Genomic DNA, 25,660 nt, shown 5'->3' on the forward strand with positions numbered 1-25,660 from the left:
CAACAATTTTATGTTTAAATGACAGGACACAAATAACATGTATAATCTAATGTTTTAAACTACAACACTTTAATAGATTTTTAAAAAAAAAATCAAAAAAAGAGTAATGTTATGACCACAACATTTTCACAAAAACTTTAGGTGGTAGATTGTTATTGGTTCTAATATGAGCCCACCACTAACATCACTTTTATACCCACCCATCATCTTCGTGTCTAATCTAGGTGCACTAGAACACTGTAGACAAGTTAGTCTCATATGCGCAATATATATATATATATATATATATATACACGCACGTGCGCGCACACACATCAATGAGCCTGTAATAGGAATCTACAATTTGATATTTTGGGATCAACAAAGTGTACTTTCTCACTCAGCTCAACTCAGTATCTCTAAACAAGCATCTTGCAAGTGCATACTACTTTGACAGTGGAGTCACCTTTGGAGACGGCTATGTCAAGGTACATTTCAAATGATAATCATGCTTACTGCTGCCTATGTGTTAGTAGAATAATGGTTAAATGAATAAGTATATCATTTCTTTACACTTTAAACTTTGGGATACATAGTAATTTATTAGGGTATTAGAACAAGTGATGTTGACTTAAAACTCAAGTCTCCATTCTAGAATACCATATTAGTTACATGATTAAATTGATTATTTCCTAACAGAATTCTGCATATGGTAAATGTCTTGCTTGGTGGTATTTAGAATGAACAAGGTTACATGTGAAAAATAGTATGGTATAGAAGAAAACTTTAAAAGGTTGTCTTGTTCTATGGCAGGTTCTTGCAGCAACTCAAACTCCAGGAGAGGCAGGTAAAAAGTGGTTTCAGGGCACTGCAGATGCGACAGTTCCATTGGCCTTTTGAGGTAATTGATATTCACATTTAATTAGGGTGACAAAAGTTTAGAATTGCTCTTCCATGTAACATATTAATTTTAAGCTATTTGGACAACTTTATTATTGCAAAATTGGAATTATACTGGGTTATATACAGGGACCAATCGATTTTGAAGAACGACTCATTTGACATATTAGATAGCCCTCCTTATTTTGGTTTGATTAACTTTCCCTTATTAGCTAGAGTCAATATTCTGTACGTAAATATCCTACCTGGGGATTAACTGATAACCTCTCTTCATAATAGGTATCGATGGTCTCAACCTTCTATTTGAATTTGGTTTATAGCAATATAATTTCTTATTCATCAAAAAGAATGATGTCAAAGGCAACACTGAAACAATTGGAAGACACAAAAATGCCAAAAATAATTATGTAGAAGGTTTTAGTCATCTACTCTTAAGCAGATGATCTTGTAGTTGAAAACTTAATCTGCATAGAATGCGAGTAAGGCTTTCCTTTCTTCACAATCTGTGAAGGGAAATTGGGGTGGTTCACTGCATCAGGGAAACCTTGAGTCTCCAAACATAGTCCTGCATGGGGTTTATAGATGTGTCCACCTTTTCCCTTAAAATTCTTTTTCCAGTTACTTGTAGAGAACTGCAGGCCTGGAGCATTTGTTGTCAGCTCCAATACCCTTCCTGACTTCTTATGGTGCACCACTGCAGCGCGCTTCACTTTATTGCCCTTGCCACCATTAAGCACATAGTTAATATCATAACCATTAGGCAGGTCCTTGATCCTGCTTCCAATGGTGTGGGGCTTGAGGAAATCATATGGTGTTCTAGTTACTGGCACAATTTTGCCAGTGGTAATAAGCTCACGATTAACAGGCGTGATGTGAGAGCCAAATATCTGGACTTTATGAGACAGGATATCGCCGCTGTTGTGGCCACCTAGGTTCCAGTAAGTGTGTTGTGCTAGATTCACTGGAGTAGGCTTGTTTAGAGCCCTGGCTTTCATTGTTACTGTCATTGTGTCATGTCCAATGAGTACGTAGGTCACACTGACAATAAGATCACCTGGAAATCCTTGTTCGCCATCAAAACTTCGATAGGAAAAATGAATGTAGGGAACAGCTCCTTTTTTATACCCGCTCACTCTCCAAGCAACGCGACTGAATCCTCTAGAGCCACCATGAATTGTGTTGTGCCCTTCATTAGCAACTAGTTTATACAGGTTCCCATTTAAAGTAAACCGAGCATCTTTAATTCTGTTAGCAACCCGTCCAACAATTGCACCAAAAGGCGAGGAACTATTGATGTAATCCTTTACTGAATCATATCCAAGAACAACATCAGACAGTTGCCCATTTTTGTCAGGAACAATAAGGGAGACAAGGGATGCACCCCAATTAGTGAACTTTGCAGAGAAATTTCCATTCTTGAGCTCATATATCCCAATCTTTTCATGCGCTACATGACAATCAACAAATTCAAAGGCAATTAAGATAATGAAACAAAATAGAATAGATATCTTGGCCATCTTTTCATCAAGATAGACCAAAAATATATTCTTTTTTCTTTTCTTTTTTTGTTATAAGAGACCAAAGATCTGTTCGGATGAATGTCCAAGAGGAAAATGGTTCATATAAATAGACCAACAGATTAGTAAGAGAAGATTGAAACTGACATTGAATGAAATAGATTTTAGAGGTTATAAAGATAAAAGAGAGACAAACGTTTTGGTTAATTAAATAACTTTTTAAATTTCTTTACGTTTGTATTATGGTGGAAATTTATGTTGCATTAATATGACCTGCGTTTGCTATTGGTAGAAGCCATAACTCTAAATATAAGGCTGCAATTAAGCCTCCTATAGAAACTGGATGGAAACTTTTGTGTCTACACTGCATTTTGAATTAAAATATTCATTCCCCAACTTCATTGACCATCCATGAAAAAACAAACATTGATGCTAGACCGTCTAAAACATGAAAGGATGAAAGGTATGATGATATTTAATATGAATTCTATGCAAAGGATGCAAGAAGTAAGGAGATTCAGGATGTGTTGATTCTCTTCAGGGATCACTTATATCAGATGGGACTATATGGACTTCGTTCAAATAAGGCACTGAATGATGTTCACTCGAAAAGTGTCTTTTTCTCTTCTTCTTTTTTCAATCTTTCAGTTGATATGTTCTTATTCGTTTTGATCCATCTCTTCATTATCAGAATCATTGGCAGAGTGGTGCAAATATCACCATCTCTTCTCTGCCAATGGATAACAGGTATATTATTGTTTATCAAAGTTTCCCTAGTTGGGTGACTAAGACATTTATAGTTGACCACATATAACCCCATAAAACTGGTTGGTCCTTTCTGGATAATGACACTCAGCTAGTGTAGATGCATAGGCAGAGGGTATTGAACCGTTCAGGTTTTGCCTATTTTCTCACTTTAACTTTGAATGATTGTTCTTCTTTCTTTCATCGAAGACTCTAAATACTAAAATACTAGTTATTGTATAACCAACCAATTTCTTAAAATGAAAGGATTTGAACAAAAAACCTTTTCTTCAACCATGAAAATGGGCTTTCTAGATTTCGCATCTAATTAAATTGTGGGAATATGATAATTTCTTTCATGAATTATTAGAACCTAACAGGTCGGACTCACACTTTACCAGATCTTTAGTTTCTAGTCTGAAGCCAATAATGGAAAGAAACCCTATACTACAAGACTACAAGAGAGGAATTTTCTATTGAATGGCACATGGTTTTGCATTGACATGCAGCAAAAAAGGAAGAAAGAAATGTTGCTGCCAATAATCCCAGAACTTAGCATTATATTGTTTATCTCCTAGTTCATAATAATTAATAACTATGCCTTGCCTTTAATTATGACAAAGTTTAGTAAAACTCATAAGTCATAACGTCTCTCATATTTTACAATTTTATTGCAATACTCTTCTCTTATTATTTGTCTCTATTTACAATAACTATCATCATAATCCATTTGAACTATACTTTAACGTCATCATCATATTAGAAATTGTTCACTTCTACGTCATAGTTTACACCAAAACTATACTTTACTATAACTATCATCATAATCCATTTGAATTATACTTTTACGTCATCATCATATTGGAAATTGTTCACTTCAAGTCAGTCTTCCACCAAATAACCATACTTTCAAGGCATCATCATAATCTATTTTCCTTTATTACTTTTAAAATTTTACTTTCATAATAATAATAATAATATCAAATGACAGCAAAATACAATTTACCATTTATAAAAGAAAGGTATAATATGATTTGTTTCTACTTTGTTCTCCAGGACAATTCTACTTACATTCCTTTCATTTCTTTCAAAACAAGATAGCTCAATTTTATTCTCTTTTTTCTTTTTGGGGGCTAAATTAGCTCTATTCTATTCTATTTCATTTCATTCCTTTCCTATCTATTAGATTCCAATTCTTATACTAATTCCATTCAAATTTATTCCTTTATAATTTTCCAATTCCGTTCCTTGTAGGTGGCAAATGTGTGACAGTTTATGAATCACATGCACTTATGAGACCCATATGCAGTGAGACACCCATTGCCCAGCTTTTTTAACAAATGACCCCTAAATTTTACCCAACATGTAATATTGGATGCAGTTAACACAGCAAAGCAAAAAACACTCGAGGAAGAAAAAAAAATAGGTTGCAAACAGTAGCAACAAATGGGAACATGGGTTACACCAGAATTCTCTGTAGTCCATTTAAACTTATGCATGAAGAAAGGATAACACTGTCATCCATGACAATATCTGATCCAATCAAATTACAGTTTCCACTTTGCAAGTATAGGCAGGTAATGCAGGACGCAAACCAACCAGCGGATTGGCTTCATCACACCACGTCGCTTGCATCATATGCCTCCTTTGAGATGTTAATACACAAATTTAGTAAGAGCACCAGTACCACACCCTGCAGCATTTATCAACTCTGCAAAGGAGGGATGAGAAGATTTTGATTAGCTATGCTTCAAAAATAGTATCTATCTAAACAGTTTTATTCAACTTTCACACAAGTGGAACACTTGGATGCACTAAACAGAATTTACTCATTGCACCTTCAAAATTTGTCCATTGCATTTGTTTTAGATTACTTCATGTTGTTCATTCTTTTTATTTTTAAGGTAAATTACACCAACTTCAAAGGTATAAACTTGTTTAAACAAACATCAGAAAAGAGGGGGGGGATCATTATTTTCGTAGTTGGGATAGGATTCCTCTTTTGAAACCTTAAGTAGGTTGGTGTAGTTTGCCATTTTTTTTTTTTTTTTTTTTTTTTTTTTTGGCAATTGGACCAAACTCCACCGCCTTCCACCTGAGCTAAGTCCCTAGGGGAACTCAGCTTGTTGTTTATAAAGTTTAAGGCAGCTTACTTGTCTTTGGTTCATACTTTTGATAGAGTTTTAGACTTTGATAACAGCCAACATATCTAAAAACTGCAGTGCACAAGCTAAATTTTCTGGTGCTACATTAAAAGGTATCATGATTTGTTAAAGGTGAAATAAAATAACCTGTGCATGAGAAACTTCTGGTTGTCTCAAAATGGCACCAGGGATATAGGCTGCATCTAGACTTAAATCATGCGCAATTTGCCCACTATTTTTGTCAAGAGACTGAGCATCAACATTTTCCTCCACACCCTTCCCCTTGAAGGAGAAATTTGAACTCCCACCAGTACTATCAGAAACAGGAACAGTGGATCCAGTTCTCTTTGAAGTAAGATCTAGGCGTTCAATCATTCGTGCAACACCAGCAATTCCTGCAGTCATCTCACGCTGAACTCCTTTGCTTAGCTCCTTTACTGAGTTATTACGAGAAAGTAGCTTCTCCTTAAGGCCCCGGGTACCTTTTGAAATCGACTCCTTATATCTATTGCAAGCCATCCACACACTTCAATGTAAAGAGACAAAACAAGGAAACAACAGTTACAAAGGGAACCATTAGGCAACATATCTACCTGGCTGAAGCAGCAGACCACTTAGATTTAAATGTCTCTGGAAGGGAGAACATCTCTGATGGGCTTGGTCTTTTGGGACTATCAGGTGGAGGCTGGCTATAAACAACACTGGATTATGAAATAAACAACCATAAGATACAGAGAATTACAAATAAAATAAATACTCTACAGTTGGAGAAGATGCAAGATATTCTTATGTAGTACAGTAAAAGAAAAATCTAGAATGGATACATTAGAGAAAATATTACAGATCTGTCAAATATGAAGGGAAATTGAAAATGCAGTCTAGGTGATGACAAATAATGTTAGTGTTCAATAGCTGCCTGAGATATTCAATTCATGTTCTAATTTGTAACTGTAAATTTGATAATAAGAGAAATTTAAGATAGACAAAAAACCATAACATGCCACAAGAAGTACGGTTAATAAATACAAAAGCATGGAATAATCATTTATAGTACCTGGGTCTAGAAGGAATATCTCTATTGACAGCAGTAGTGGATCCCAGATTAACAACCACAGATGACTGAGGTTGAACATTGACACCAGAAGTTGGTGATCCCTCTGGTGACCCATAACTTAAATTTTGAAAATCTTCTGGTGAAGTTACATTTGTTTGCTGTGAAGAACTTGAAGAAGTAAAAATGAGAAGTTCAGAAGGTCCAAGGCCAGAAGCTCTCTGTCTTTCCCTTCTACGAAGATAACGAGCTCTGCTAGCAGCAGCAGCCAGATGCTGCATGATACGGTCATCAAAATCAGAGTCGTCTGAGTATGAAGAATCCTGGAAGATTCAGTTTCACTTCTTATCAACAAGAGGCCCTTTCTCACTAAGCAAGCATTAAGCATAAAGAGTTTGTGACAATAGAGTTTCAGATTAAATCAAATCACTCACATGCTCAACATTGAAGTCCTCACAGAAATGATGAAGAGGTGTGGGAGCAACAGAAGAAATGCTCCTCGACCTTGAGCACCTTTCAATGTCCACTGCAGCTAGAAGCGCTTGGCTACAGTAACAAGACTAATCAATGAGAATCAAAGAGACAGATAAGGGGAGGTGGAATCTTTTCACAAAAATTTTATACCTGGCAGGGTCCTTTAAGACAAGCAGCTGACAACATATTGGGCACTCTTTGCTTCTTTGAGACCTAAAAGAATAAACGAGTTCAATTAAAAATAATTTGTGGACTTCGTATGTGTGTGCATGTGTGTGTTGCCTTAGACAATAAATAGATTGTATGATTGAATTACCATTCAAGAATACAATGAAGATGATATTCATGTTTGCAACTGGTAATCTGAAACGGGAAACAAGGTCCAAGGAGTTAAACTTCCAGTTAACAGTAGAAGCCAATCATAACTTTCTCTAAGCAAAAAGTTTTTAGCAAAATCATGTAGTTTTCCTTCATTTAATGTGTAAAGTTACATATTTTGCATCAACATTCTTTTGCTATATTTGCATCAACGTTCTACAGATGCAACTATTTACATTTTTAAAAAAGCACATGGTTAACAGCATGGAGTGATTTAATATCACAACTGAACACATGATTAACCGAAGCAAAGAGGCGAACACTTTATTAATTATCACTATTCAATATCCCAAATCCTCTTCTTCCACCTTTTGTTATTTCTGATCTGTATTTACCTACTGCCTTGAGGAAAGTAAAAAGATATTGAACTTCTCGCCCTATTTACTCTGTGTTCTCTCCACTGAAATTTTTTTTTTTTTTTGATAGATCTCTCCACTGAAATATTTGTCTTGGAAACATAATTTTTTTCCTTTATACACACATTCCCATATGTTGATTTCAACGAACATTAACCCCACAAAGAGTAAACGCATTTCAAATGATTTCAGTTTTTTTATCCAGACTTCACAATGATATGCCAATTCGTATTAAACAAATAAAACATCAAACCTATTCCATGGGTGTAAATAGAAGCTTAGCACACAAATTACTTAACAAGTAAAAACAGATCATACATAATCTTCGATCATCACCTCCAAATTACAACAAATCATTACCAAATTCAGAAAGCAAAAATGGACAACCAGAAATGAGAGCATTGATTTGAATACCAATTATCATACAATCCCAAACCAAACAGTGATCATCGTAACCAGAAATACAAAGTAGCATCAAAACCTCAAACCCACCAAACAAACAATAGTCGTATCATAATTCATGTACCACTTATCATACAATACCAAACCAAACAGTGATCATCATAACCAAAATTACCAAGTAGCAGTCAAAACCTCAAACCCACCCAAACAAACAAACAAACATTCCCATCATTCAATAGCAATGTGACCAAGTCTCTAGATTCATGTATTTCCCCTCTTTCCTGTTTCATTGTATATACAAACCTATACATAACAATCACTAGCTTAACATTCTGAATTTGAAACCACTTTCCTCTCATCTATACCACCAAACAAACAAAAAACATAAAACATAAAACTCTGATTTTCAATACTTCAAAAGCCAAACAGAACCTACGATCTCCAACTCTCACCCTTCAAACCCAACCAAAAACAAAAACAAAACAAAACCCAGATACCGAAAACACAAACAGAGTCTAAAAAACGAAAAAAAGACAGTAACTTTAACAAAGAGAAAAGGCAATGTGAGGACCGTACAGTTGCAGGGTCGGCAGTGTTGAAGGGTTCAAGGCAAATACTGCAAGCATCTTCAAAGACGTCATCGTTTAGTCCAGAGGAAGATGCAGTTGAAACCAATGGATTCCCTGAAGAAGACGAAGAAAAACTGAGATTTGACATTCTGGGTCTTTGAGGTTAGACTTGAAGCAAGAACCAGAGAACGGGTATATGAGAAAGTTAAGAACTTTATGCAGAGAAAGAAAGAAGAAGAAGAAAGGAACCCCAGAAGAGTGAGTTTCTTAGAGAGAGAGAGACAGAGAGACAGAGAGACAGAGTGTGTAAATGGTCAAAGAAAAGAATTATGGAGAGAAGAAGAAAGCGCAGAAAACGCAGGAATGAAGAGTCCTATTCACACGGAGGAGTTTGGATATTTGATTGGTAACCTCTCTCTAATTTTTTTTTTTTTTTTTTTTTTTACTGTTTTTTGTTTTTGTTTTTGTTTTTATTATTAATTAATTGATTGATTGTTTTTAGATTTTCTTGATTGCTACTAAGATTTTAATGTATTTTCACTATTAATGGCCGTGTGCATTAAGTATTATTCTGTTTGTTTGTCTATAAATGGAGGGACCCATGAGGAAGATCATAAATAATTATTAAAGGAAATTGAATAAAAACACTTTTACTTCATTTAGGTGAATATAGGTGATTTTTTTTTTTTTTTTGTTTTTCCTTTTGTCCTCTACTTCTCTTAAAAGGCTAGTAATAATTTAGGTCATGATTTGGTTGTTTTTTTTCTTACTCAAAAAATGTAAGATTCTTGTGAGTATAAACTACTACCTATTTCACTATTTGATGATTAAAATAAAATTATTGTCTATTTGAACTTTTTTAGAAGTTAAGTCTCGATAAAAATTCTAAACAAAATTAATTATTAAAATTATGAAAGTGTTGAAGCAAACAAGGTGGCAATTATGATAGGTGAGACCTTAGTGATTTTTTACCACTATGTACAATATATTAAAGTGGAAGCTCTTCCATCAAAGGAAAAATAATAATAAAAAAATAAAAACTCAATCAAAAGAATCAAATTAGTTTATGATTGAACCTAATTTTGTGATTTCAAATGTCCTTCTAATTGCCCTATAATTGTCAAGTGTTTCTATATTTATAATTCATGCCAAATGTCATTCCAATTTATATTCTAATTTTATATATCTAAGTTTAGAAAATATAAAAAATACTCAATTCAAATTTGTTATGCTTATCTATAACAATATAAATATGTAAACTATGTTATTTGTTAGGTGTAAAAATATGGGTTTTAGTTAGCTCACTATAAATATGCAAAGATTATAAGCTACTTCCAATTAAATGCAAGATGAAGGAGGTTTAAATTCATAACTTCTCTTTTCTCAAAAAAAAAAATATATATATATATATATATATATTCATAACTTTTAATTGAGACTTTTTTAAAATGTATTTTAACTGAGACTTTAAAATTGCATAAATTGTAAAATTGAGATATCCAATTTTTTTTTTCTTTATAAATATATGAAATTTTCAATCTCTTGTAATAGCAATTAACCAAATAAACATATTTTCATTAACACCTAATAACATCAAATTTTCACTTTGTTTTTCATATAACTCAATAATTATAATAACAGGAGAATGGAGATATGAATCATGGGTTTTCACATAAGGGAGAGTAGACAATGTAATTGAACTATACTCTTGATCTCAAATTAAATTCCTACCGATTGAACACAAAGATTAATAATTGAATCCGATACCATCTCTATTATTATGAAAATGAATATACTTAATTTTTTTTTCACATCCTTTTTAGAGCTTTAGAAATACTATAGACTTTTCAAAAAAAAAAAACCCCCACAAATTTTGCAACAAAAGTATTACAACTTTCATGAAGATGAATAGGTATACTAAACTTGTTTTACTCAATTGATTTTTGTAACCTTAATCAAGTTTCTTTTGATTCTTATTAAAGTTAGCTAGAAAAGGTGGGGTTGTTCCCTCACTCTAGCATGATTAAAGTTCAAGAATTAGCATCAACAAGGAGAGGCATCGAGAAATAATGGTGAAAAGTAAAAAGGACATGACAAAAAATTCAGAGATTAAAAAAAAAAAGTACAATTAATTTCAACTACTCATTGAATCGACCGTCCAACTCTTACCGCACGCAAGTTTAGACTAACGTATCTGCATGACGTTTTCCTTCCCTTGACCTTTTCAATATCCACCGTTCTTCTATAAAAGCGTGGGTGCATTTTCTTCCATTGCTTTTTTTTTTTTTTAAACGGACATGATTTATGTGAGGATAAATATGTAATTTTGATAAATTTATAGATGTGGATAGGACGTCATGTCGGGTAGATTTTTTTTTAATCCTTCTAATTTGATAATACTAAACTTCTATATTGAAAAAATGGGGAGATACAAATTAAACTGTTAAACTACAAAACTAAAAAATTCTTGACAAATCATTTTGAATTCAATTGGTAAATAAAAGATGGTAATTGATTTTAGGTCAAATTTGGATGCACAATTTCATAGGTTTTTTTTTTCAATTAAATTTAATTGCATTGTTACATTTACCGATACAATATAAATCATATCATCATATCATATGGTTCTAAAAAATATATATATCATCTATATATAAATAAATAAAATTGAAACCTCTGAAACTCTCAAATTTTCCACGTCAGCACAGTATTTAATAAAATTATCATTTTATTTAAATAAAATTATTTTTGTTTTAGTCCAAACTAAACAAGGAGTGAAACTCTATTTCTCTAACAAATCCAACTTAAACTCAAACTCATCATTATCATTTTTTTAAAACAAAATTATTTTTGTTATTTAGTCCAAACTTAACAATGAGTGAAACTCTATCTTTTTAACAAATCTAACTTAAATTCAAACTTATCATTATCATTATTAGTCTATAATAAAGTTTGCTTAACAACTATTGTTGCTCAACAAATTCAAGCGATATTGGATTTGGACTACGACAAGACGTCAAAGAAATAATATTTGATACTATATAATAAAAGTTAGGCTTAGAAGTCATGGTTACGCTAAGTGGCTAGTAAATTAATTTTATATTATATGTTAGGATATATTTCCTTAAATTAAGGAATAATATTTAACAATTGTTTAATTTAGGTAAAATTTTATCATTTAAAAATTTTATTCAAATTAAAAGTCTATTATAAAAAATTGATTTAGGTAAAAAATTAACATTAGTTCACCGTTTTGACAATAAATTTTGAACGAAAAGGAATTCGCTAACGCATTTTTAAACTTATATTATATGATGAACATTAATTTTTATATAAAGAGCATTGGGAGTTTTATCATTTTAAGTGTTATGTGATATGAGAGGCTTACCAAATGTTACCTATTGCACACCAATCCGTGAGAGTTCAAGGAATTAGGGAAGACATGTCAAGCAACATGCTCCCCTTTATCAACTTTGAACCACTAGAGTTTTACCGAACATACTTCTTTACTTTCCAAACCACGACTCCCAAAATTCCCTCGATGAGACTCATGAGCTTGGATCATGAGCCAAAAAATGAGATGATGTGTTATGAGCTTAAACTATGAGCTTTGACACCTTTTTATGCAAATATGGGCTCTTTTGGGCTTTAGAAGATATTTTCCCAAAATCCATAATAGTGTTGACGTGGTGCGGGTCGCCAATGAAATGAAATCATGTGGTGTGAAAAATGAGATGATGTGCTATGAGCTTGAACCATGGGCTTTGACACCTTTTTATGTAAATATGGGCTCTTTTGGGCTTTAGAAGATATTTTCCCAAAATCTATGATAGTGTTGATGTGGTGCGGATCACCAATGAAATGAAGTCATGTGGTGTGAAAAATTTGTCCTCAACAATTGACATCAGCAATAGTTTGAATGGAATACTAGAGATCTTGGAGCTAGAATATTGGAGATCTTGGAGCTTTTGTTGTTTTTCCTTGATTTCCTTTTCCACCTTTCTAGAAACCTTCTTGTTCCAATTAGTGAATTGTTTCTTTACATTATTTCTCACATGAGGATAAATTCTCTTTTAACAATAGGAAAATTTTGGGAGCTGAATTGTTTCAACAAACTTTGTCTGAGTTGGAACTCTGTAAACTTAAGGCCAAATGTCAAAAATACAAATGGATGAATAGAAGAGAGGATGAAACTTTTTTTTATAGAAATATTGGATAGAGCTTTTGCCTCTGTAGAATGGATAAATTCATATCCACATTATGCTCTTCAGAACTAACCTATTTTAAGGTCTGATCATGGTTCCATTATCTTGGATTTTGAAACATGTTGTAAAGTTACAACAACAACAATTATAAAAATAAAGCTTAGTCCCAGTTTAGGAAAGATAATGAAAATTTTTTCTCACATGTGTGGATTCCACATTTATGGATCCCACTTACTGTGATTGGTGGTTTCATAAAACACTCTTTAGTGGGACCCACATATGTGAGAGAGGATTCTCATGAAATCATCTCATAAGATTAATTTTCTCCTAGCTAACGTAATTCCTCTATTATTAACAAGGATTTTATATCACATTTATACATATAGGCTAAATCTTGTTATACATTATTTATTATACACTTTCGTATATTAGTTATAATTGTAAAATTGTGATTTCATATGTTTTGAAAACAAGATTTCAGTTAACAGGAAAATGAGCAAGTTATTTAGGTTGTGTTTGTTTTGGGTGAAAATCACTTCCGGAAATGCTTTTCCGTAAATGCGAGTGTTTGGTTGGTCCGGAAAATAGAATATTCCGGAAATCAATTTCAGTTGACCCAAAAAAATACGCTTTGATCACGGAAATTCATTTTCGTTCCTATTTTCACTTCAAATGGTTTCCGGAGAGAGAGAGAGAGAGAGAGTGAGAGGAAGAACAGGGCAAACCCCAAGCTCTAGTCCAGTCCGACAATCGTCGGCAAACCTCAAGCTCCAGTCTAGTCCGGCGATCGTCGGCGAACCCCGAGCTCCAGTCCGACGATCGCACACACCAGTCACATCGATCTCGTCGATCGCAGCACCGCGCCACTCGATCTCGCGAGCTCCAGTCCGACAATCGCACACACCAGATCGCACTGGTCTCGCCGATCGCAGCACCGCGCTGATCGCACCGGTCTCGCCGCTCGATCTTGCCTTCGATCACGCCTCCGCGCGATCTCGCCTTCAACCCACCGATCTTCGACCCACTGATCTCTCTCTCTGTGTGATTTTGATTTTTGTTGTTGTTGTGGTGGTGTGGTGGTGGTGTTTTGGTGGTTGTGGCTTTTGATTGCCGGAGTTTGCTGCCGTGGGTTGAATTGCCATGTGAAAAATTTGTAGAAAAATAGCATTTTCAGAATAGAACCAAACACATGAAAATATTTTCTACAACAATTTTCATAATGCAACCAAACACTTGAAAATATTTTTCTTTCCGAAAAATAACATTTCCGAAAAATATTTATTTTTCAGAAAATATTTGATGGGAACCAAACAAAGCCTTAAACGTAAGAAAAGTGGTATTTAAAAATCAAATAAATGTGAAGAGCATACATTTGACATGATTGGAGGATTCAACGGTAGAGATCCTTTCACTGTTGCGTTTCCATCATACTGCCTCACATACAGACAGTAATATCCTCCTTTCATCATCACCCATCTCAATTTTCTCACTGCTCTGGAAAAACAGACAGACACAACAGTAAAGAAAAACTCATCAATGGCGACTCTTTCATACACACACATTCTCCCACTTTCACCAATCTCAACCCCCAAAAAACCCATTTCTTCTCGCTTTCTCTTTCGTTCACAAAACCCCAAAACCCTGTCCACCTCCGTCACCTTCACAAACTCCAAACCCAACGCTTCTTCTTCTTCTTCTGTATCCATCGAACTCAACGCCTCCACTCTCAGAGAAATCTGCCAAGCTCACGTTCCTGAACACGTATTGCGCAGGCAATGAATCCATGCTTTCTATGAACTCTGTACAATTCAATTACATATTGGAAATGCTTTTCTTATTGTTGCTACTGTTGTTGTTTCAGGGTGGAGGAGGTTGGATATGTTAGACCAACTGATGTACAAAAGCAAGCACTGCCTCTTCTCTTTTCGGGCCGAGATTGCATTCTTCATGCTCAGGTCAAATCTCAATCTCAATCTCAATCCTTAAGCTCATTTTGCATTTGATACACAACTTTTCATGCTTTTTTTATTTTTTATTTTTTTTATTATTAAATTTCACAATAAAGAGTGGTGATAGTTACAAAATGTGTTTACGGGACACGCAGCAGGAGTGTGTGCGCCAGTTATAATTGTGAATGGAAAACGCAATTTCACCATTTCAAACTTGGATTTTACAATCGTATACACAATAGTATATTATTTTTGACAGCTTTTTCAATTCTTGATAAAATTTTTTAAAAAAGGGATTTGACTGGACCCTTCAAACTTATACCTGAAATTGTGCCGAGTGTAACTCAGCGTGTGTAACAATAATTAGTGCAAAGTAAAAGTCGTGTCAGTCAGTGGTGAGTTATGCCAATCACAACTTGCAAGTACCTTAACAAGTTGTGAAAAAAGCTATTTAAAAAGGGGTTCGGTTAATGTGTGTCCTTAGGCACATATTAAGTCATCTATTTTTGGAAATATTTTCTCGGAAATTGAAAAAACTGTTAATATTTTTTTAATTTCTGATAAATTTTTTTCCAAATATGGTTAATTATTGTATGTCCTTAGGACACACATTAGCAAAATCCTTTAAAAAGTTGTGTCCAATGTCCATGACATTGCTCCCCAAACAGACAGCTACATTTTAGTCTTTTGACTCTTTTTAGATCATACTATAATAATTTTTTTGGTGAGTTTTGAATCATTAAAATTCACATAATCTCGTGTATACATCATGTGGCCGAAGGGAAAAAAAAACAGAATAGAATGAAAGAGTTTGAAGTTTTGTTGATTTCTTCTAATGTTACCACATAATGGTATTGAATACATCTATAGTTTATCATTCGATTAAAATCATAGGTGGTTAAGATGTGATTTCCCAATATAATGGGTCTAAACAAATGAATGAATGACCATCTTAATGACTAGGCTAATGCACTGTTTGTCCTTGTTTTGGTCCTCTAGACAGGTTCTGGGAAGACACTGGCATACCTGCTCTTGATCTTTTCTGTCATAAACACTCAAAGATCTACTGTTCAAGCAGTAATAGTAGTGCCCACCCGGGAACTAGGCACGCAAGTAAGAATGTCAATGATGATTTTTTGATTACTAAATCTTTTGTGGAGATTTATTTTAATATTGAAAAAAAAAATGCAATTTTTTTCCTCAATTATAACTGATCCAATGGTGGTGTTTGGTTCATTAGAATTTTTCCATGAACGAAAAATAAAGAAGATAATTTGTATTATACTTTCTATGCATACTATACTTATAATAGTATATGTATATTTATTATTGATAATTTTTTTTTTATATAAGGTAATACTGTAGTTTCTTCTTGAACTAGGTTACAAGAGTTGCTCGGATGTTGGCTGCAAGGCCTATGGAACTTGAATTGGAGCAGAAATCTTGCACTGTCATGGCTCTTTTAGATGGAGGAATGTTGAAAAGACACAAGAGTTGGCTAAAGGTGCTGCATGTTCTTGTTATTTTTTTTACAGGTTTCGTCACTTTAATGTTAACCAAATAGAGGCTAGCAATTGAAATGGTGCTGATGGGTAGTTCTGTAAATTTTGTGTTCTGTGTAGAACCTTTTGAAGGAAATTTAACGCCATTTTAATCCTTGTGGTTTGGGAAAATATGAAAAAATTACATAGAATTTATAAAGTTTTCCTCTTCTCCTCCTTTGTGTAGAGTTTATTTTGCACTCATAGCATCTTCCTTTGTATTTCTTCTAAGCCTGAACCAGTTGCATTTTGGTTTGTTTTGAATTTTCATAGCATTGCTTTGATCAATATAGACATTCTTAGTTTTCTATATGCTTATTGACCAGTTACTGATAGTACAGTATATCCAAAAGAAGATTATGGATATTTGTGGAGATATATTCATTACATAAGTTTTCAGGCAGAGCCCCCTACAATCGTGGTGGCAACAATAAAGAGTTTGTGCCAAATGCTTGAGAAGAAAATCTTAAAGCTTGAATCAATGAAAGTGCTGATAATTGATGAGGTAATTAAATACCATTTATTTATTTACTTCATGTCTACTCTATTAAGAATGTGCAATTCGTTAGTTGAAAAATTTGTAAACAATTGATCATGCTTCCGAATCATCAGATGAGTCTTCCTAGCATGTATGCGACATTAATGGTGTATTTGTAGAGTAATAAAAGTACAAACTTGGCTATTGTATGTGTGTACAGTATTCATTTGCACTTATATTTGGTCATTTCTTAAGGGCCCTTCTGTAATATTCTTTTACACAAAGTGACATTTTATGTTCATTATTTATTAGGTTGATTTCATGTTCAATTCCTCAAAAGAAGTCAGTTCTCTTCGAAAACTTTTGACATCATATTCATCACTCCACAACCGTCAGACCATTTTTGCCAGTGCATCCATCCCCCAGCACAATCGGTTTGTACATGACTGTATACAGCAAAAGTGGACCAAGGTTTGCTGATATAATTCTTGTTTCAATGTTATCTTTTGGGATTTGACATGATTCTGTCACTGGTTTCCTGTGTTTCATTATGATTTCATTTCAATTACAGAGTGACGTGGTTCATGTCCATGTCAATCCAATTCAACCCATGCCATCATGCCTACATCATAGATTTGTGGTAAGAAATCTTTAGAATATAGAACTTATACTGTTGTGCTTCTCATTTAAAATGTGCTAATTCTGTGTTGCTAACAGATATGTGGCAAGAACAAAAGGCATCAAACCTTGCTATCCTTATTACAGTCTGATGCACCAGAGTCTGGCATTATATTTGTTGGTGAGCAGGTCTGCATCACAGATCCTTCTCTATGTATAAATTTCTTGGAATTCATATAAATCATTAATTTTATCCTTGGAGTTTGGTTAGAATTTTTTTTAACCAAGTGTTTTATGTAATTATGTCATTGTCAATGCTTGTGCTGAAAATATTATTTGATGAAGGATATGTACTTGGTGTGGTTATTCTTTGGCCGTTTAATGAGACCATCTCATAGTATTTTTTTGGCATTTCCTCAGTCCGGTAATGATCCATGTCCCAACCATGAAGTAATATACTGGCATGGATGTGTTATTAACGCAATTGTAGCATGAATAATTAATATGCTGTGGCTATAAATATCACTTTTTGAACAACACCACACCCCCCCCCCCCCTGGCGCGGCCCCCCAAAAAAAATCCTATTATCTTATTGATTAAACCATCTCATCTCAACACAACAAAGCCTTGTATCCCTTGACTGGGCTGTGAATCTTTTTTAGCCATTTTCCCCTAGAGCAGGTTTACTTAATCTGTGTGCTTTAAGTGTGAAAAAGATCACGTGCGGTTCAGATTGTTAAATCTAGGAATCTGTGGCATGGTTGTGTTAATATGTATAGGATGTAATCAATATGTACTTTTATTCTTTGAAATAAATGAGAGGGTTTCTCTGGTTATTTAATATCTATATCTTATCTGCTTCTGCAGTCTGAGAAGTCAAAGAAAGCTGGAAATGCTCCACCAACAACTTCGTTAGTTGATTTCTTGAGGACTTCATATGTGGGTTGTTCGGACATCCATCTTCTAGAAGAAGACATGAATTTCAATTCACGAGCAGCATCTCTCTCAGTAAGTGTTATACATTCCGCTGTGGATAAATGTGAGAGATGGTTCATTTTACATTAGAAGTTTAATTTTGGAGGTTGCATGAGTTGGAGTAATGTTTTGGGAATATGGTCATGTGATGATACATTGTCTATTTGTCTTAAGACAATGGAAATAATGGTCAATTTAATCTAGGTTGTCAGATAAGCAATACCCATCTCTGAGTGCATGCCAAGGGAACAAGTGGCATGACTGACATGGGTACTGAGTGTCAGATGCTGCAAACTTCAAACAGGAAGGGCCAAGGGGCATAATGGTTAATATCAGTTAATATTTTTTTGGATAATTTAATACTGTTACTTGAGAAGAAAAAGACTTGCAAAACAAAGCATGGAACTCACAAGCTGCCAACACAAGGTCTGCTTACAGATTCTCACTCACGTCACAGCCCACAGGTCACAAACACCTGAGCTAACAAAACCAGACACACGAGACTGAAACTAGAAGAGGACTTTTTGCCAGTCCTTAACACAGAGAGTGGATACCCCATTTACATCACAACACTTTGTTAAGAATAGAATTACAGAACTCTCTGCTTGCTTCCACTTGAGTCCTTACATCCCATTAAGTCATTAACATAATGTTTGGATGTGGGGAGATGAGAGTGAAAGGGTGTTCGGGTTTCCACTCCCCCTTGTTTGGATATTTATTTTGTAGGAAGGGGGAAAGAATTTAAGGGATTTGAAGGGGTATCTTATCCCTCCAAACCCGTTATTTAAATTCCCCCAAATTGGAGGAATTTCGGGGGGAGGGTTTCTAGTTTAATGATTTTTTATTTACTTTCTATTTTGCCTTAATTTTTAAATATAGAGTTCAATAGAGGAATATTTGTCCTTTTCTTTTGTACAGGTTCTCACTGCACCCTCCACTACTCTTCCTGCCCCTGCTATCCTCTCCTCTCTCCTCTTCCCTCTCTCCAAACTTTCAAACATAGTGTTAACATTTTGTACAAGGCTCTCATCTGGCTTGATGTGACCTCCACAGATTCTTGCATTCCTCTGAAGCAAAATATGGTAAATGGTTGCCCTCAAAGCTAATTTGCAGAGAACTACTTTAGGCTTCAATCTCAGTCTTTTACCCGATTCTACAATCTCCCGCCATTCCAATTTTGGAATATAAAGAGGATAATACCCATTAATTCCTGGTTGCTTTATTTTATTTTATTTTTATTATTATTATTATTTTTTTTGAATTCTTGGGGAGGGGATGGTTGGGAGCTTGGCTAAACTTACAACATAGGAGACAGGAGAGAAGGTAGGGGCCATTGGGTTACATGCCCATTGGCCCTTGCTTTTATATGAAGAGAGAAAACAAGTTATTACCATCGTTATTATTATTGTGAATCTGAATTATCTTTTGACTTTGTTTAGAACCATTAGGACACAAAATCAATGATCTGATAGATTTTTTTTTTTGGGTTAAATACAGGAAGTGAGACAAGGAGGTAGCTATCTTCTCGTAGCAACAGATATAGCGGCTAGAGGGGTCGACCTGCCAGAAACAACTCATATATACAACTTTGATCTGCCAAGAACTGCAGTAGATTATCTTCATCGAGCAGGAAGAACGGGTAGAAAACCTTTTTCAGACAACAAATGTACTGTTACCAACATTTTAATGTCTGAGGAACGGTTTGTTTTGCAAAGATATGAAAATGAATTGTTGTTTAACTGTGAAGAACTTATTCTATAGAGTTGATGTCTATTTCAGTTTATACAAATAGAGCATCCCCTACCCACCAACCCCCAGAGAAATCCTTTTTTTTTTTTTTTTTTTTTTTACGTTGTTCCAGTCCATTTTATGAGACACGGTATCATCAGCAAGTGAAACCCCAACTGATACTTCAAATGTCCAGTACACCAACAGTCAGTCTTAATAGACTCTCGTCTTATAGTAGATGTGAAGGTTTGTAAATGACAAGTATTTCTTTTAAGGCTTTTGTTAAACGTGTGCCGAGGAATTGCTCGCACTCGTTCAAGAGGAATCAAGCGAGCTTCACAACATTGGGAAGTAGTAAAAACTATTTTACATAATATATATATATATATATATATATAGACACACACACACACATAAGTACCTCTTTAATTGAAACTTGAAAGTTACTTGACTCCCCTAAAAACAGTTGATTGATTGCAATAACAAACTCGACTAGAAGCAATGTACTTCGACGGTCGTTAACCGAATCATTTTCTATAAGAGACTATAATTGAATTTTTCACTTAAAAAAAAGGATTAAATTTGGAAACGAATAATCTTCATTTAAGTGAATACCATATATATATATATGAATTTTTTGATGGTAAAGAATAATATATCATATGTATGACTTGTCTAAGTATGTTTGGAAAGTAATTTTTTTATTAAGAAAAAAAAAAAAAAAGAAAAAAAAAGAAGAGAAGAGAGAGAGAGAGAGAATGTTTATAAACTTTTTAGTCAAAAAGTGTCTTGAGACTTTTCCATGGGAACATTAAACAATGTTTAGTGTAAATAAACTCTCTTTGTGACTTTCTCCTGTGGATAGGAGTATAGAACGGGATATGAAATTGTTGTGTTCATTTTATATGCGTATCAATATCGTGTCCCTTTAGTGCTCAAAAACCACTAGAGGGAAGACAAACTCTTCTTTAAATTATGTTGACATGTAAATTAATATTAGATGATGAGTTTTTATTAGTTGGGTGGACCATTAAGCATAACATGAAGCGATTTTATGAGAACACAGACTAATTTCTTTAATTTCACATCACTTAAATTTAATTCTTGAGGAAATTAATGTAATAAAAAAAAATTCTTGGGGCAAACATGGATGAGCAAGAAGAGGCGTGACTTTTATATTAGCTTTGTTTTTGTTAAATATTAGCATTGATACACCATGTTGAATATGCTAGTATAGATGCGGAAGCGAAAGCATAAGATATAAAACACAATAACACACGAGGGTTACGTGGTTCAGCCTAACGGCCTACATCCACGGAGGAAACCCTAAAGGGCTACATTAATAATATATTAGAGTGTAGTACAAATCCTGTGTTACAATGAATCATAACATGTGTATATATAGTAGACTAAACCCTAGACTAATAGACTTCTAGTACAAGTAGGAGACTTGGCTTGCACACAAAGTAGAATTAGGTTTGGGCCTATGCTAATGGGCTAATATATCTCTAACACCCCCTCTCAAACTCAAGATGGAAGTTTGATGAAATCTTGAGATTTAATAAGGTTGAGAAGATCCCTTGAATGAAGTTTGGCTCTGTGACGGTAGTTTGAGGAAGGCAATGGTCTTGCAGTGTTGATGCGACTTCTAATGGTGGCTTGACTGTACCGGAGAGTTTTGACGGCAGCAGTAGGAAGCCAAAGAAGATGAACGCAGCGAAAAAAAACACCGAGGAAGACAAAGATTGCTCTTAAATATACCGTAAGGACAGAAAACCATGGCACAAGAAGGTGGTTTTGATACCATGTTAAATATTAGCATTGATACACCATGTTGAATATGCTAGTATAGATGCGGAAGCGAAAGCATAAGATATAAAACACAATAACACACGAGGGTTACGTGGTTCAGTCTAACGGCCTACATCCACGGAGGAAACCCTAAAGGGCTACATTAATAATATATTAGAGTGTAGTACAAATCCTGTGTTACAATGAATCATAACATGTGTATATATAGTAGACTAAACCCTAGACGAATAGACTTCTAGTACAAGTAGGAGACTTGGCTTGCACACAAAGTAGAATTAAGCTTGGGCCTATGCTAATGGGCTAATATATCTCTAACAGTTTTTAAGACAAAACACTTGAAAGAGGAGGTTATAGTTTAGGTGAGGTAACAATGGAGAGTGTTATATATTGGGGTTTTAGATGATAAACATGACTTATAATTTATTTTTTATTTATTGAATATGAGCATTGGATAAAAAATTATTAATGCCTCTTATGAAAGTTACAAATTAATTTCTACGAAATATTTTGTGTTGTAAAATCTTTAGTACAAATTTTTAAACTTTGATTGAGTTATGGAAACCATTTAACCCAAAGTTATAAATGCGTCTTATAAAAGTTATAAATGTATTTATACAAAATATTTTGTGTCGTAAAACCTTAAGAGCTACAAAATTTTAAACTTTGGTTGAGAGTTATTAAACCCATTTAACCTAAAGTTATTAGTGCCTCTTATGAAAGTTACAAATGTATTTATACGAAAAAATTTCTGTTGTAAAACCTTAAGATTAAGAGTTACAAATTATTAAAATTTGGTTGAGAGTTATTAAACCCAATAAACCCGTTTATAGAGATTATCTATGCTTATAATTAATCTAACTTAGTGAACACACTAATGGATGAATGAGAAGTATATGTAGAAAAGCTTTTGTAATTAAGTTGGTATGTAGATTAGTACTGATGGTTGCTGTTCTCTACTATATTTAGGAAGGAAAGGAATGGTAAGTTCAGGAGTGAACTTCTGAGTGGAAAGAGGCTTGTGCTCAAAGATGGACCAACGAAACCCCCCTCCCCCCTTTTATCCCCAAATTGTTTTCTTTATTTCATTTTTATAGTAAATATTTAAGATTTGTTTACCTAAAATTTAACACATCCAAAAAAATTCAAATGATCAACTAACCTATAACTTGTGACACTTCTCTAAAAATATAAATAAATAAATAAATAACATTTAAAAAAAAAGGATTATTTTTTGGTATTTTGTAAAGCTAAAATCCTTTAACCAAAAAAAACTGTTTTTCTTAATCATTAGAAAATTAAAGGCAAACCAAAATGTAAGAGGCTACGACCCATCACTATTTTATTTTTATTCTAAGATAATTTATTACTCCTATGTGTGTGTATGTGTGCACATATTTTTTTTTTATCAAAATATTTCATATTACTTCTTTTTTCTCAAAATTTTGTTGGGACAGTAGTAGATTTGAACACTTTTTTTTTTTTTTGGTGGTATTATTCATCATCATTTCGTTCTTAATTGTGTCAAATGGTTGGTAAGGATTATAAGACCAATAAGGCACCTACCAACTTGTTTATAAAGTGGTTGTACTTGTTCTAACTCTTTTTGTTTTTACTACAACTACAACATGAATATTATTCAAAACTAGGCTTTGAACAAAAGGAAGAAAATTTTCTAAAGGACTATCTAATTTTGCACATTGAAAAGGAAATTACTGTAAATTAGTATAAAAACAATGAACTATTTTCAAGGTTTAAAAGGATATAGAATTCATTTTAATAAATGATTTATTTAAATTGTATTGTGAAACAATTATTTTATATCTTTTCTTTTGTTTATATTTCATTAATATGGAATGAACACTAATTTTCTTTTTCATCATCTAGTTAGCCTTGAATTTACTTTTTCATTCTTACATTAAAAAAAAAAAAAAAAACGGTTTAAACCGTATTTTTTTTGGTTCTCTCAAAGCAAAATTTCTTGTTTTGTTCCTGCTTGTGCTGATCTTAACTTGGTTAGGAAGAAACACTGACTATCCTTTTGTTTGTTTTTAGTCCTTGCCTTTAGCTATCTGTTTTTATGTAAATCATGTGCTTCTTGTACTAATAGTAATGAACCTAATTGGCTAATCCTGTTTGTATAATGAATATTTCACCCTAAAAATCATAATTTTTTCTCTTTCAATTTATGGTATGGATAATTTAGAATTCATAATAAGGGAAAATATGTACATTTCAAAAAATATTTTTACAATAAGAATCCTTTAATAAATTATAAAATTTTCTCTAACATTTTTAATGGATTTATTATAGTATTTGTAGGGGAAAAGTCCCCAGATCAAATAATGGGCCTTGGGCCCCATATAAAATTCGACTACGTCCGAGGAGAAGGTGTGGGCGCCAAAAGGGCTCCCGGCCTAGTTCTTATGGGCCCAGACTTGTTTAAAAGGCGGTCCGAGGAGAAATGTCTCCTCGGACGTACTAAGTATGGCCCAAGCATGCACCCTACCGGCAATAAAGAATCACTCCAACGAGTATTAGTAGCAGGGATGAGTCCCACAAGCCTGTGAGAGGGAAGAGAGTATAGGGTGTCAAGGGAGAGACCACAGCTGCCACATTAAATGCATGACAGCTACTTTTCTGGCCGCATTAATGTGGAGAGGACTGGAGAATAGTGTTACCTTGGCTACTACAACTCACAGAAAGATAGGGGAGATGTCCGATAGGACAGACACTCAAGTGGAGATCCAGATGATCAACAGGTGTATGGATCTGATGACTTCAAGGGGGCTATATAAGAGAAGGGAGTCCCCATGAAGTAGGGGACTGGAAAAAAGAAGAACTTAGAGCAGAAGAAGGAGAGAAAGACCATAGCCTTTGATCAGGAACAGAGGTGCACCCCATACGTCTCCTAGGACCGAATATCTAGTGGACATGAATGAGATTTTCTTATGTTCAATTGTTGTATGGCCCAAAGTTAACTAACACTCGCTCTGTTAGGGCCTAGTTCTGTATCCCGCTCTTTACAAATTCATTGTCTAGGGCTCCTTGGGTCAGAACCCCATACCTGTTGGGCTTGGGCCCTCGAAACGTGACCCTACAGTATTCTTCGCACAAGTATATATAAATCATAATTTATAACCAAAAAGAAATCTTCTAAAAATATTCTTCCCATGCATTTGCGTGGGCTTAAAGTTAGTAATGTTGAGATCTTTAAATAAATTGATTCTCAATGCTATGCCATATAAAACTGAAACCCAGATGATCTTATTTTATTAGTAATTAGTAAGTTGCCCATGCGATGCACGAATAATTTTGTGATATTTTATATGATACAATTTTGGAGAATGTTGTACATATATTATAAAGAAAACATAAACTAAATTAGAGTAAAAAAACATATACATTTTGAGATATTAAAAATTAGTTTAATAGCTTCATTGCACATTTGTAACATTTTCAAGGTAAGATTATTTTTAAAAAAGTCATGAAACCAAAAATAAATGTAAAAGAGTAACAGAACCATGAAAATCAACTAATTTGTGTTATGTTCGCAGATTACATACCATGAAATGAAAGTGTGCCCAACTCTCTCATTGTCTTCCACTCATTGATAGTGTGACAATAAGACATGGTGTGGGCAAATATTAATATGTATGCATGTGTCTTATAGATGATTTAAAACCATGATAAAATATAACTTTACATTGTGCACTAATTATTCGCTCTATTTATATACCCAAAATAATGATTATCCAACCAATGTTTAAGCCCCTAATTTAAAAAGGAAAAGTTTAAAAAAATTACTTGTAGGGGTTTCGGTGGTTTGATGGTGGTGGGAGA

At 33.9% G+C, this 25,660-nt stretch overlaps 3 protein-coding genes across 4 annotated transcripts; 1 reads left to right on the plus strand and 2 right to left on the minus strand.

The window, feature by feature from the left end:
- Positions 1-1,242: 1,242 nt before the first annotated feature.
- Positions 1,243-4,400, minus strand: LOC126689340 (uncharacterized). Its single transcript, XM_050384506.1, has one exon. The coding sequence runs from the start codon at positions 2,394-2,396 to the stop codon at positions 1,311-1,313; it is 1,086 nt and encodes a 361-aa protein (XP_050240463.1). The 5' UTR covers positions 2,397-4,400; the 3' UTR covers positions 1,243-1,310.
- A 154-nt stretch (positions 4,401-4,554) lies between these two features.
- Positions 4,555-8,891, minus strand: LOC126689339 (E3 ubiquitin-protein ligase RHF1A). The gene is made up of 8 exons (XM_050384505.1): positions 8,522-8,891; positions 7,126-7,172; positions 6,960-7,022; positions 6,770-6,881; positions 6,339-6,658; positions 5,878-5,985; positions 5,432-5,789; positions 4,555-4,851 (listed from the first exon to the last, which is right to left on the minus strand). Exons 1-8 carry the CDS (start codon positions 8,660-8,662, stop codon positions 4,846-4,848), a joined length of 1,155 nt encoding a protein of 384 aa, XP_050240462.1. The 5' UTR covers positions 8,663-8,891; the 3' UTR covers positions 4,555-4,845.
- Positions 8,892-14,178: 5,287 nt separating this feature from the next.
- Positions 14,179-20,352, plus strand: LOC126689337 (DEAD-box ATP-dependent RNA helicase 58, chloroplastic). 2 transcript variants are annotated; one of them, XM_050384503.1, is made up of 10 exons: positions 14,180-14,491; positions 14,581-14,674; positions 15,668-15,781; positions 16,050-16,172; positions 16,610-16,714; positions 17,000-17,158; positions 17,259-17,327; positions 17,405-17,494; positions 18,173-18,313; positions 19,778-20,352. In XM_050384503.1, the coding sequence occupies exons 1-10, from the start codon at positions 14,256-14,258 to the stop codon at positions 20,039-20,041; spliced, it is 1,395 nt and encodes a 464-aa protein (XP_050240460.1). In that variant the 5' UTR covers positions 14,180-14,255; the 3' UTR covers positions 20,042-20,352. The 2 variants fall into 2 exon arrangements, with proteins under 2 accessions (XP_050240461.1, XP_050240460.1); XM_050384504.1 differs by lacking the exon at positions 15,668-15,781 and having other exon boundaries at positions 14,179-14,491.
- The last annotated feature ends 5,308 nt before the right edge of the window (positions 20,353-25,660 follow it).

This window comes from Quercus robur, chromosome 6, assembly GCF_932294415.1.
Source record: "Quercus robur chromosome 6, dhQueRobu3.1, whole genome shotgun sequence".
Taxonomy (NCBI): Eukaryota; Viridiplantae; Streptophyta; class Magnoliopsida; order Fagales; family Fagaceae; genus Quercus; species Quercus robur.

Bases quoted from the DNA above. Each gene is read 5' to 3' on its own strand.
- LOC126689337 (XM_050384503.1), top strand. From the start codon at position 14,256: ATGGCGACTCTTTCATACACACACATTCTCCCACTTTCACCAATCTCA. The intron at 15,782-16,049 runs GTAAGAATGTCA...TTCTTGAACTAG, and splicing joins CCCGGGAACTAGGCACGCAA to GTTACAAGAGTTGCTCGGAT. The intron at 16,173-16,609 runs GTGCTGCATGTT...ATAAGTTTTCAG, and splicing joins GACACAAGAGTTGGCTAAAG to GCAGAGCCCCCTACAATCGT.
- LOC126689340 (XM_050384506.1), bottom strand. From the start codon at position 2,396: ATGGCCAAGATATCTATTCTATTTTGTTTCATTATCTTAATTGCCTTT.
- LOC126689339 (XM_050384505.1), bottom strand. From the start codon at position 8,662: ATGTCAAATCTCAGTTTTTCTTCGTCTTCTTCAGGGAATCCATTGGTT. The intron at 7,173-8,521 runs GTACGGTCCTCA...TTCCCGTTTCAG, and splicing joins ACACTGCCGACCCTGCAACT to ATTACCAGTTGCAAACATGA. The intron at 6,882-6,959 runs GTATAAAATTTT...TTGTTACTGTAG, and splicing joins GTCTTAAAGGACCCTGCCAG to CCAAGCGCTTCTAGCTGCAG.